General features: G+C 43.3%; 1 protein-coding gene across 1 annotated transcript in view; it reads right to left on the reverse strand.

Moving 5' to 3' along the window:
- The window catches only part of LOC149723762 (uncharacterized), a 57,270-nt gene that overhangs the window by 1,150 nt on the left and 42,600 nt on the right, over positions 1-13,520 (reverse strand). Inside the window, exons 58-89 of the mRNA XM_089893443.1 lie at positions 13,356-13,510; positions 13,161-13,245; positions 12,946-13,109; positions 11,690-12,892; positions 11,535-11,635; positions 11,449-11,479; positions 11,318-11,379; positions 11,063-11,260; positions 10,827-11,010; positions 10,689-10,770; positions 10,539-10,639; positions 10,373-10,485; positions 10,174-10,309; positions 7,000-7,191; positions 6,770-6,949; positions 6,596-6,717; positions 6,317-6,539; positions 5,969-6,263; positions 5,750-5,916; positions 5,560-5,697; positions 5,315-5,511; positions 5,102-5,260; positions 4,879-5,049; positions 4,671-4,825; positions 3,299-4,615; positions 3,094-3,241; positions 2,936-3,034; positions 858-2,882; positions 710-797; positions 501-655; positions 314-449; positions 21-160 (exon numbers count right to left, since the gene is read on the reverse strand). Of these exons, the coding sequence (XP_089749569.1) occupies positions 21-160; positions 314-449; positions 501-655; positions 710-797; positions 858-2,882; positions 2,936-3,034; positions 3,094-3,241; positions 3,299-4,615; positions 4,671-4,825; positions 4,879-5,049; positions 5,102-5,260; positions 5,315-5,511; positions 5,560-5,697; positions 5,750-5,916; positions 5,969-6,263; positions 6,317-6,539; positions 6,596-6,717; positions 6,770-6,949; positions 7,000-7,191; positions 10,174-10,309; positions 10,373-10,485; positions 10,539-10,639; positions 10,689-10,770; positions 10,827-11,010; positions 11,063-11,260; positions 11,318-11,379; positions 11,449-11,479; positions 11,535-11,635; positions 11,690-12,892; positions 12,946-13,109; positions 13,161-13,245; positions 13,356-13,510 (8,722 nt within the window). The remainder of the gene's footprint in view (positions 1-20; positions 161-313; positions 450-500; positions 656-709; positions 798-857; positions 2,883-2,935; positions 3,035-3,093; positions 3,242-3,298; positions 4,616-4,670; positions 4,826-4,878; positions 5,050-5,101; positions 5,261-5,314; positions 5,512-5,559; positions 5,698-5,749; positions 5,917-5,968; positions 6,264-6,316; positions 6,540-6,595; positions 6,718-6,769; positions 6,950-6,999; positions 7,192-10,173; positions 10,310-10,372; positions 10,486-10,538; positions 10,640-10,688; positions 10,771-10,826; positions 11,011-11,062; positions 11,261-11,317; positions 11,380-11,448; positions 11,480-11,534; positions 11,636-11,689; positions 12,893-12,945; positions 13,110-13,160; positions 13,246-13,355; positions 13,511-13,520) is intronic.

Raw genomic sequence — 13,520 nt, forward strand, 5'->3', positions numbered from 1 at the left:
AAAGTAAACATTAAAGTTACCGATGGTTGGTTGTAATCTACTCCATCATAAATGCAATTGTTGACTTCTGTTGTTGGGTTTGACGTCACAAAAGCGATTGTTGTTGCCAATGTTGATGTGGTGATTGTGACATTGTAAGGAGCACAATAACAACAAGTACCTGAAGTAATAATAAACATTATTTAAATTACATGACGTAATAATAAACAATATTTAAATTACATGACGTAATAATAAACATTATTCAAAGCACCTGACGTAATAATAAACATTATTTATACATGCAATAATAAAGATTAGGATTTAAAAAAACCTGGCATTTCAACAAATCTTTGTCCAATTTCATCACAAGCAGCCTGGGATAATCTGCACACATTATTCTGGCAATGCTCCTTCCCATCCAAACATTGACAATATTGACAATCACCTCTCCAGAAATACGAACCCTCCTAATATTTCACAATATATTTTAAACAACTAACACAGCAATGCATCGTTACCTCAATGGTTTTTCCGTTATAAACACATCGTCGATTGCAGCCGGTGTCCATCTGAATACATTTGCGTGTCTTTGAATCCTTGATATAGCCCGACTCACAAGTGCAAAGGTCGCATTCAGTCGCAGCCTCGGTGCCGCAACGAGATGGTAATTCCCCTAAAACAATACTACCTATGACACAATGTAACAAATTAATTAAACCGTTCATACCTTCAGCAAGTAACTTTTGATTTTGACAGGTAACGAAGCATTTACAATCCCAAGAACAATTGTGTGATGGTGTGGCAGTTGAATATTCCTAAATTTTAAATCTAATGTTAGAAAAAAATAAAAGTATTTATTACATACATTAACTTACAGCAGTAGTTACAACACCAGATTTGGGAGTGGTAGTTTGCCCAACCATCTCTGTAGTGGTTGCAACACCAGATTTGGGAGTGGTAGTTTGCCCAACCATCTCTGTAGTGGTTACAACACCAGATTTAGGAGTGGTAGTTTGCCCAACCATCTCTGTAGTGGTTACAACACCAGATTTGGGAGTGCTAGTTTGCCCCACCATCTCTGTAGTAGTTGCAACACCAGATATGGGAGTGGTAGTTTGCCCAACCATCTCTGTAGTGGTTGCAACACCATATTTAGGAGTGGTAGTTTGCCCAACCATCTCTGTAGTGGTTACAACACCAGATTTGGGAGTGCTAGTTTGCCCAACCATCTCTGTAGTAGTTGCAACACCAGATATGGGAGTGGTAGTTTGCCCAACCATCTCTGTAGTGGTTACAACACCAGATTTGGGAGTGGTAGTTTGCCCAACCATCTCTGTAGTGGTTACAACACCAGATTTGGAAGTAGTAGTTTGCCGAACCATCTCTGTAGTAGTTGCAACGCCAGATTTGGAAGTAGTAGTTTGCCCAACCATCCCTGTAGTAGTTGCAACACCAGATTTGAAAGTAGTAGTTTGCCCAACCATCTCTGTAGTGGTTGCAACACCAGATTTAGGAGTGGTAGTTTGCCCAACCATCTCTGTAGTGGTTACAACACCAGATTTGGGAGTGGTAGTTTGCCCAACCATCCCTGTAGTAGTTGCAACACCAGATTTGGGAGTGGTAGTTTGTCCAACCATCTCTGTAGTGGTTGCAACACCAGATTTGAAAGTAGTAGTTTGCCCAACCATCTCTGTAGTGGTTGCAACACCAGATTTAGGAGTGGTAGTTTGCCCAACCATCTCTGTAGTGGTTACAACACCAGATTTGGGAGTGGTAGTTTGCCCAACCATCTCTGTAGTAGTTGCAACACCAGATTTGGGAGTAGTAGTTTGCCCAACCATCTCTGTAGTAGTTGCAACACCAGATTTGGGAGTGGTAGTTTGCCCAACCATCTCTGTAGTAGTTACAACACCAGATTTGGGAGTGGTAGTTTGCCCAACCATCTCTGTAGTGGTTGCAACACCAGATTTAGGAGTGGTAGTTTGTCCAACCATCTCTGTAGTAGTTGCAACACCAGATTTGGGAGTGCTAGTTTGTCCAACCATCTCTGTAGTGGTTGTAACACCAGATTTGGGAGTGGTAGTTTGACCAACTATCTCTGTAGTGGTTGTAACACCAGATTTGGGAGTGGTAGTTTGACCAACCATCTCTGTAGTAGTTACAACACCAGATTTGGGAGTGGTAGTTTGCCCAACCATCTCTGTAGTAGTTACAACACCAGATTTGGGAGTGGTAGTTTGCCCAACCATCTCTGTAGTGGTTGCAACACCAGATTTAGGAGTGGTAGTTTGTCCAACCATCTCTGTAGTGGTTGCAACACCAGATTTGGGAGTGGTAGTTTGCCCAACCATCTCTGTAGTGGTTACAACACCAGATTTGGGAGTGGTAGTTTGCCCAACTATCTCTGTAGTGGTTGTAACACCAGATTTGGGAGTGGTAGTTTGACCAACCATCTCTGTAGTAGTTACAACACCAGATTTGGGAGTGGTAGTTTGCCCAACCATCTCTGTAGTGGTTGCAACACCAGATTTGGGAGTGGTAGTTTGCCCAACCATCTCTGTAGTAGTTACAACACCAGATTTGGGAGTGGTAGTTTGTCCAACCATCTCTGTAGTGGTTGCAACACCAGATTTGGGAGTGCTAGTTTGCCCAACCATCTCTGTAGTAGTTGCAACACCAGATTTGGGAGTGGTAGTTTGACCAACCATCCCTGTAGTGGTTGTAACACCAGATTTGGGAGTGGTAGTTTGACCAACCATCTCTGTAGTGGTTGCAACACCAGATTTAGGAGTGGTCGTTTGCCGAACCATCTCTGTAGTAGTTGCAACAGTGGTAACTGGTGTAGTAGCAATAGCTCGACAAAAGCAACAAGTTCCTTCGGTGAAAACTCTTTCCATTCCCTTCAAACAGAGTTATGATGAGCAATGTAATAAATAAAATACTCAATGCTTACCTTTGTACATGTAATAGAACATGTTGTTTTACAATGATACTGGTTATCATGACATGTACAAACTTGACAAAAGCTTGCTTCTTCAATCTGCTCACCCTCCTGGAAAGAATTGAATTAATTTTTGTTCAATTATTTCCCATTTTCACTTTAATACATACCAAACATATTGGTGCTCTTGGGGTTACACCAATAGTAGATGACCCAGTGTTAAAAGTCGTTGTTGTCGGTCCTGTTGTAAAAGTGACAGTTGCACAGAGAGACGGATCTGGTGAAACGGCGCATCTCCCGTTCACATGTATTGATGAACTAAACATAGGACCAACTTTAACTTGACCATAACAAACAAACGAAATAGGAACATACCTCATTGAACATTTGCAATAAACCGTACAACCCTCGATTGCTTTACAATCATCCTGTTCACCATTACAACCCAAAACACAATTACATTCTTCTGGACATGCATTGCTGCTTGTAGTGGTTACAACACCAGATTTGGGAGTGGTAGTTTGCCCAACCATCTCTGTAGTGGTTACAACACCAGATTTGGGAGTGGTAGTTTGCCCAACCATCTCTGTAGTGGTTGCAACACCAGATTTGGGAGTGCTAGTTTGCCCAACCATCTCTGTAGTGGTTGCAACACCAGATTTGGGAGTGGTAGTTTGCCCAACCATCTCTGTAGTGGTTACAACACCAGATTTGGGAGTGGTAGTTTGCCCAACCATCTCTGTAGTGGTTGCAACACCAGATTTGGGAGTGCTAGTTTGCCCAACTATCTCTGTAGTGGTTACAACACCAGATTTGGGAGTGGTAGTTTGCCCAACCATCTCTGTAGTGGTTGCAACACCAGATTTGGGAGTGCTAGTTTGCCCAACCATCTCTGTAGTGGTTACAACACCAGATTTGGGAGTGGTAGTTTGCCCAACCATCTCTGTAGTGGTTGCAACACCAGATTTGGGAGTGGTAGTTTGCCCAACTATCTCTGTAGTGGTTGCAACACCAGATTTGGAAGTGGTAGTTTGCCCAACCATCTCTGTAGTGGTTACAACACCAGATTTGGGAGTAGTAGTTTGCCCAACCATCTCTGTAGTGGTTACAACACCAGATTTGGGAGTAGTAGTTTGCCCAACCATCTCTGTAGTAGTTACAACACCAGATTTGGGAGTGGTCGTTTGCCGAACCATCTCTGTAGTAGTTGCAACACCAGATTTGGGAGTGCTAGTTTGCCCAACCATCTCTGTAGTGGTTGCAACACCAGATTTGGGAGTGGTAGTGTGCCCAACCATCTCTGTAGTGGTTACAACACCAGATTTGGGAGTGGTAGTTTGCCCAACCATCTCTGTAGTGGTTGCAACACCAGATTTGGGAGTGGTAGTTTGCCCAACCATCTCTGTAGTGGTTGCAACACCAGATTTAGGAGTGGTAGTTTGCCCAACCATCTCTGTAGTGGTTGCAACACCAGATTTGGGAGTGGTAGTTTGCCCAACCATCTCTGTAGTGGTAGTTTGCCCAACCATCTCTGTAGTGGTAGTTTGACCAACCATCTCTGTAGTGGTTACAACACCAGATTTGGGAGTGGTAGTTTGCCCAACTATCTCTGTAGTAGTTGCAACACCAGATTTAGGAGTGGTAGTTTGCCCAACCATCTCTGTAGTAGTTACAACACCGTATGGAACACACCTGAATTAAAAAAATATTCACTTGAAATACCCTTAAATTTAATCATGTTTCTTACTTGCAGCAAACTTCATCAGTATTGAACAATACCATATCTTTGTTTAAACAATATTCTTGAGTTAAGTTACAGAATGGAAGACATCTCTCCGTGTACATTCCTTCAATGTAATCACAAACACAAGCTTCGCATCCTCTTACAAAAGTTTCATTCATCTGAACATTTACTGATTATTATCAATATAAAAGTATTTATATTATATAATTACTGCAAAGACTTGATCTCCAACCCTACATGGTTCGGCACACGGGGTTTCAAAGTGCAGGCACATGCTGGTGTTCCATAGTGAAGTATCTTCAATGCTTCCAGCGGAACATGCACAATTGGTGCATCCTTCATTAATGTTGAAAGGTGGGGGGGAACCAGGTTCATAGGATGACTAACAAAAGTTTAATTATGATTGATTAATACCAATCCAACAAAATATTTACCTGTTGTTCACAAGTTATTGTAACATAGCACTCAGATTGGCACGTCATAGCTGGTGTAGTTTGTAACCCAGGTGTAGTTACGAGTTGTATTGTGGTCGTTGTTGGGACTACAGCACAATGACAACACGAGTCGGATTCATTCACGAATATCATTCCCTTCTATAATTACAATAATAAACGTTTGTTCTGTTGCATTAGATACACAACACATACATTGGTGCAATCATAAGAACGTAGATTGCACTTGGGGTAACAATGTGTTAATGTTGTTCCATCCACCATAACGCATTCACATTCCTCGCATGTTCCTTGTGGGAACTTTGTTCCAATGGGATAAGTTGAATCACCGTGCACACAACCATCGCATGTCTCGGGGAATCTTAAACACATCCCAGTCGCCCAAGCTTCATCTAAATATTGAGATATTTATATTTGTTAAAACATTTTTGATCACCAACCTTTAGTTGTTCCAGGTGGACAAGGACAACTTGCACAAACAAATGGATCAATGTCGGCAGCGAACATGGGAACCTCCACGGGATTAAAATTTCGCATCTCCACGCATGTTAAATTATGCTCACACATACTGGAACAAACTAAAGCAAAAGTGTCAACATAAAATAGAAATGAAGGCAAAAACATTCCAACCTGGCAGGGATGTGGTAGTTTCCGTATGGGAAGTTGTTAATATTGTTGTTGTTGTTGTTGATGGCATTGTTGTTGTCTTTGACGGACATAAAAACGCGGGTGGAGAAAGTATACACCTCCAGTTTGATCGGTCATAAACATTCATCACAGAATTGGGACATTCACATCTAAACAAATCAACATAACAAACAAGAATATAATTTGATGTTGGTAACTTACAAGTGGGTGCATTCAGGTAAAGCTGAGCAATAATCTGCGTTCCCATCACAATCGGAAAGACAAAGACAATTTTGTGAGCAAATGGTTGGAGGTTGTGTTGTGGCAGGTGTGGTTACAATCGTTGTTGTCGTTGTTGCCACACATGAGCAACAAGTGTCAGAACTTCCCTTCTGAAGTTGCATGCCTTGCTTTTGGCAATCCAACGGACTTAGATTGCAGGACACAGAACATGTTTGAGTTCCATCAGCTGAACAGTTGCATGACAAACAATCTCCTTCGACCCAGTGATTGGATTCTAAATATTAAAGTTGATACGATTGTCCACGACCACTAGTTTTATTAACTTACCATCAATAAGGAAACTAATTTCACTAATTTGAGGTTTTCTTTTATCGATAACTTGTGTTGGGTTATTCTTTGGAATGTGCGTCCCATCAACATGTAACCTGAATACTCGAGCATCGCTCTGGAACGGCTCCGAAACTTCGTCAATGAATTCTTCCCCAACTTTGCAGCCAATCGTTGCCACTTCCACCCACTTAAAAGCACCGAACGCTTGTTCTTCAAATGCCTGAAAATGTTTCCTTTTACACATTTCGATTCGACTTTACTATCCACACAATCTACCAGCATCACGGCAGCTTTTTCAGCGTTTTCCAAACCTCCGTTGAGCCGACAACTCATACGAATCTGAATCACATGATAAACATTCTCCAAGTCAAACTCCATATCTCTATCAAATATATCACCTGCAAAACATTAATGTTACATCTTGTAACTATAAACATCTTATTAACTTACCAGCAGGGTTTACATCCCAGAATGTCCGTGTATTTTGATCCACAGCTAAACTCCCATCAATACTTGATATCTCTCCTCTTTCGTTTGTGGTTTCAGGCAACTTATCGTCCACACCATTAGTCCAAACTTCACCAGGCATATACATTGTCTTTCTCATCCAGTTTGGTTCAAACGTCCATCCTGTCCACCAAATAAATTACAAAAACATAACGTTTTAAACCTTAAGTCACCTCTTCCCATTTTCTTGCCAGATATTTCACAAGGACAAAAGCCTGCAACATTTTTCAAGCAAACATTGAGATCAACTTTCCAGTAAGAATCTTCAGGACAAACACAATTCTGATCCTCTGAACATTCAGCAGTTGATGAACAATTAGATGTTGGTTGGCCATCACAGTCGCTCTCACAAACGCATGGACAAACTAAAAACAAAAATAAACAATGAAGGAGGTTTATTAACACGAACCCACCATTAACACCAACCCACCATCAACACCAACCCACCATCAACACCAACCCACCATCAACATCAACCCATCAACAAAAACCCACCATCAACATCAACCCACCATCAACATCAACCCATCAACACAAACCCACCATCAACATCAACCCATCACCAACACCAACCCACCATCAACACCAACCCATCATTAACATCAACCCACCATCAACACCAACCCACCATTAACACCAACCCACCATCAACACCAACCCACCATCAACACCAACCCATCATCAACACCAACCCACCATCAACACCAACCCACCATCAACACCAACCCATCATTAACATCAACACCAACCCACCATTAACACCAACCCACCATCAACACCAACCCACCATCAACATCAACCCATCATCAACACCAACTCACCATCAACACCAACCTATCATTAACATCAACCCACCATCAACACCAACCCACCATTAACACCAACCCACCATCAACACCAACCCATCATCAACACCAACCCACCATCAACACCAACCCACCATCAACACCAACCCACCATCAACATCAACCCACCATCAACATCAACCCATCAACAACACCAACCCACCATCAACATCAACCCACCATCAACACCAACCCACCATTAACATCAACCCACCATCAACATCAACCCATCAACAACACCAACCCACCATCAACATCAACCCACCATCAACACCAACCCACCATTAACACCAACCCACCATCAACACCAACCCACCATCAACATCAACCCACCATCAACATCAACCCATCAACAACACCAACCCATCAACAACAGCAACCCATCATCAACACCAACCGACCATTAACACCAACCCACCATCAACACCAACCCACCATCAACACCAACCCACCATCAACATCAACCCATCATCAACATCAACCCACCATCAACATCAACCTACCATCAACATCAACCTACCATCAACACCAACCCACCATCAACACCAACCCACCATCAACACCAACCCACCATCAACACCAACCCATCATCAACACCAACCCATCATCAACACCAACCCATCATCAACATCAACCCATCATCAACATCAACCCACCATCAACACCAACCCATCATCAACACCAACCCATCAACAACACCAACCCATCATCAACACCAACCGACCATTAACACCAACCTACCATCAACACCAACCGACCATCAACACCAACCCACCATCAACACCAACCCACCATCAACACCAACCCACCATCAACACCAACCCACCATCAACATCAACCCACCATCAACATCAACCCATCAACAACACCAACCCATCAACAACACCAACCCATCATCAACACCAACCGACCATTAACATCAACCCACCATCAACATCAACCCATCAACAACACCAACCCATCAACAACACCAACCCATCATCAACACCAACCGACCATTAACACCAACCCACCATCAACATCAACCCACCATCAACATCAACCCACCATCAACACCAACCCACCATCAACACCAACCCACCATCAACACCAACCCACCATTAACACCAACCCACCATCAACATCAACCCACCATCAACATCAACCCACCATCAACACCAACCCACCATCAACACCAACCCACCATCAACACCAACCCATCATCAACATCAACCCATCATCAACACCAACCCACCATCAACATAAACCCACCATCAACATCAACCTACCATCAACATCAACCCACCATCAACACCAACCCACCATCAACACCAACCCATCATCAACACCAACCCATCATCAACATCAACCCACCATCAACATCAACCCACCATCAACACCAACCCACCATCAACACCAACACACCATCAACATCAACCCATCAACACAAACCCACCATCAACATGAACCCACCATCAACATCAACCTACCATCAACACCAACCGACCATCAACACCAACCCATCATCAACACCAACCGACGATCAACACCAACCCATCATCAACACCAACCCACCATCAACACCAACCCACCATCAACACCAACCCATCATCAACACCAACCCACCATCAACACCAACCCATCATCAACACCAACCGACCATTAACACCAACCCACCATCAACATCAACCCACCATCAACATCAACCCACCATCAACACCAACCCACCATCAACACCAACCCACCATCAACACCAACCCACCATTAACACCAACCCACCATCAACATCAACCCACCATCAACATCAACCCACCATCAACACCAACCCACCATCAACACCAACCCACCATCAACACCAACCCATCATCAACATCAACCCATCATCAACACCAACCCACCATCAACATAAACCCACCATCAACATCAACCTACCATCAACATCAACCCACCATCAACACCAACCCACCATCAACACCAACCCATCATCAACACCAACCCATCATCAACATCAACCCACCATCAACATCAACCCACCATCAACACCAACCCACCATCAACACCAACACACCATCAACATCAACCCATCAACACAAACCCACCATCAACATGAACCCACCATCAACATCAACCTACCATCAACACCAACCGACCATCAACACCAACCCATCATCAACACCAACCGACGATCAACACCAACCCATCATCAACACCAACCCACCATCAACACCAACCCACCATCAACACCAACCCATCATCAACACCAACCCATCATCAACATCAATCCATCAACAACACCAACCCACCATCAACACCAACCGACACCATCAACACCAACCCACCATCAACACCAACCCACCATCAACACCAACCCACCATCAACATCAACCCACCATCAACACCAACCCATCAACAACACCAACCCACCATTAACACCAACCCACCATCAACACCAACACACCATCAACATCAACCCATCAACACAAACCCACCATCAACATGAACCCACCATCAACACCAACCCACCATTAACACAGCCAGCTTCATCACGTCCACTACTGCATTGAACTTTCCCATCACACACCATTCCAACATCGGGAAGACATTCGGAGTTTCCGCAATCAAATGCACACGCAGGGGAGGTTGTGGCTTCCGTGGAAACCTATTTGATAAAAATTATTGTTAAAATTTATTTTTTTATAAATATTAAAGTAAACAAACAAACCATTGTTGATGATGTCATAGTGGTTGATTCACAACTGAAATTGTCACCAAAAACAACTTCACCAGTGACATCACAATACACCACGTAACAATCTCCAGAAGTTATTTCCGATCCTAAAAATTTCCATTTTTATATTTCGTTAAAAATGTTTAAAAATAAAATCAACCTAATTCGTAAAATTTTCCTTCATAATAACATCCATTAGATGGCGTTGTTGAGCAATCCATTTCATCCCTGCCGTCCTCACAGTCATGTTTGCCGTCGCAACTATAGATTATGAATCATTACGAAGATAATGATGTTAAAAATAACTTACATCCATGTGTTTGGGATACAGCGTATTCCATCACACGAAACAAGGTCGGTTCCACATGGTGACATTGTAGTGATAATGACTCCTGGGTGATAAGTTATATTATTACAATGTTATGTTGGTTAGAATATAGTAATGTACCCGGCTTGGTTGTTGCAGACGTTGTTGTTTGAATAACTCTACAATCTGGGCAACATTGTCCTTCTACAGGTACAGTCATAGTCCCAGCGTCACATGGGGTGCATGAGTATGTAACACATCTCACTTGATTAGCAAGAGCACAAGTACATCTTCTGCATGGTCCATACTGCCAAGATTCTCCAACCTAAACAATGTTTTTCGAATCAATGATGAACAAGTTCTTTATTAAAACAAACCTCTTTGAAAACTCCAACAGGTTCTTCACAATATTCAGCGATTGGTCTACAAGCGCAACATATCCCATCATCAGGTGCATGGTTCACTAATTCGAACCCATCCTTGCATTCCAAAGTACAATGTTCACCACAACTAACCGAACCATCCTCAGTACATTTGCACATAGAACAGTTATCTGGGTACCACACTTGCTCCATCTAAAGAAAAGCATCATCAATATATATATATTCTTATGTATATTAAAAGTTGATTACCTCATAAACTTTGTTGTCATGCACACAAACGACTGAACCAGGTGCTGTGGTTTCAATTACCCCTGTTAATAGCAATATATCAATGTCAATTGTTGGCAATTATGTTATTTTTGAAATGGTTGTTTACTTACCTGGTGTATGCGTTGTAGCAATAGTGGATTCCTGGAGTCAAACAAACAGTTAAATATATTTCAAAACCTTAGCAACAATAACTTACCATACAAGCCACACGTGTAGCGCATACTGCTTGGTTGTCCAAACATTTACATTCTGTACATTCGTTTTCAACCCATATTTCACCAGGCTTGACTAACAAACCTGCCATAAATCAATCTTGTTAGAAATATTTTAATTAAGTATAAAATCCATTACCATTAGCATCAATGCATGGTGCCGCAGTTGTGCTTCCTGGTGCCACAGTTGTGCCTGCTGGTGCCACAGTTGTACTTCCTGGTGCCACGGTTGTGCCTGGTGCCGCAGTTGTGCTTCCTGGTGCCACAGTTGTACTTCCTGTTGCCACGGTTGTGCCTGGTGCCGCAGTTGTGCTTCCTGGTGCCACAGTTGTGCTTCCCGGTGCCACAGTTGTGCTTCCTGGTGCCACAGTTGTGCCTCCTGGTGCCACAGTTGTGCCTGCTGGTGCCACAGTTGTGCCTGATGCCACAGTTGTACGTCCTGGTGCCACAGTTGTACCTGCTGGTGCCACAGTTGTACTTCCCGGTGCCACAGTTGTGCTTCCTGGTGCCACAGTTGTGCCTGGTGCCACAGTTGTGCCTGATGCCACAGTTGTGCCTGCTGGTGCCACAGTTGTACTTCCTGGTGCCACAGTTGTGCCTGCTGGTGCCACAGTTGTACTTCCTGGTGCCACAGTTGTGCCTGATGCCACAGTTGTGCCTGCTGGTGCCACAGTTGTGCCTGATGCCACAGTTGTACGTCCCGGTGCCACAGTTGTACCTGCTGGTGCCACAGTTGTACTTCCTGGTGCCACAGTTGTGCCTGATGCCACAGTTGTGCCTGATGCCACAGTTGTTTTTCCTGGTGCCATGGTTGTGTCTGGTGCCATAGTTGTGCTTCCTGATGCCACAGTTGTGCCTACTGGTGCCACAGTTGTACTTCCTGGTGCCACAGTTGTGCCTGATGCCACAGTTGTGCCTGCTGGTGCCACAGTTGTGCTTCCGGGTGCCACAGTTGTTTTTCCTGGTGCCATGGTTGTGTCTGGTGCCATAGTTGTGCTTCCTGGTGCCACAGTTGTGCCTGCTGGTGCCACAGTTGTACTTCCTGGTGCCACAGTTGTGCCTGATGCCACAGTTGTACGTCCTGGTGCCACAGTTGTACCTGCTGGTGCCACAGTTGTGCGTGCAGGTGCCACAGTTGTGCTTCCTGGTGCCACAGTTGTGCTTCCTGGTGCCACAGTTGTACGTCCTGGTGCCACAGTTGTGCGTGCTGGTGCCACAGTTGTGCTAACTAAACAGCTTTGTTCATCTTTTCCATCGAAGCAATCTTTATGACCGTCACAAACCCATTTCATAGGAATACATGACGTTTGATTACAATAGTATTCACCAGGGCAATGCTTATCTGTTAAAACATAGTTAAAACTATGTTCACATACCACACAACATTACACTTACCGCATACGGAACAACATTGACCATCTTCAACAATAAGATGATAACCCTCCTCACAGTCAATGATTGGGCACTGAATTTCAACACAATTCACACTTCCCTGTTCACTTGTGCATGTACATGTCTCACATGGATTTAACTTCCATTCGGTATTTACTGCCAAACATCTAATACATATTATTAAATATATGGTTTAGTTACATTGACAACATATTTACTCATCATCAACAAGGCAACCCTCACATGGGTGGATTGTTTGGACGGTCGAAGGACTTGATGCCGTTGTTGTTTCCACGATTTCAACTAAAAATATTTACAAAGTTAAAGCATTTTATGATAACTTTCATGTTTATGTAATATTTGTTTTGATTGAAACACATTTAATTTAGGTGACACTTGATAAAATGACCCACCTTCCTTGCAGTAACAACATTCATCCCCTGTTGTCTCCTTCACAAGTTGCATTGGAGTACATGTTATGTTGCATTCCTTTGTACATACCACTTCACCACCAACACAAACACATTTCATACACGATGACTTTCTCCATTTACCTCCATTCGGATACCTTACAATAT

Source organism: Ciona robusta, unplaced genomic scaffold (genome assembly GCF_009617815.1).
Source record: "Ciona robusta unplaced genomic scaffold, ASM961781v2 AP042743.1".
NCBI lineage: Eukaryota > Metazoa > Chordata > Ascidiacea > Phlebobranchia > Cionidae > Ciona > Ciona robusta.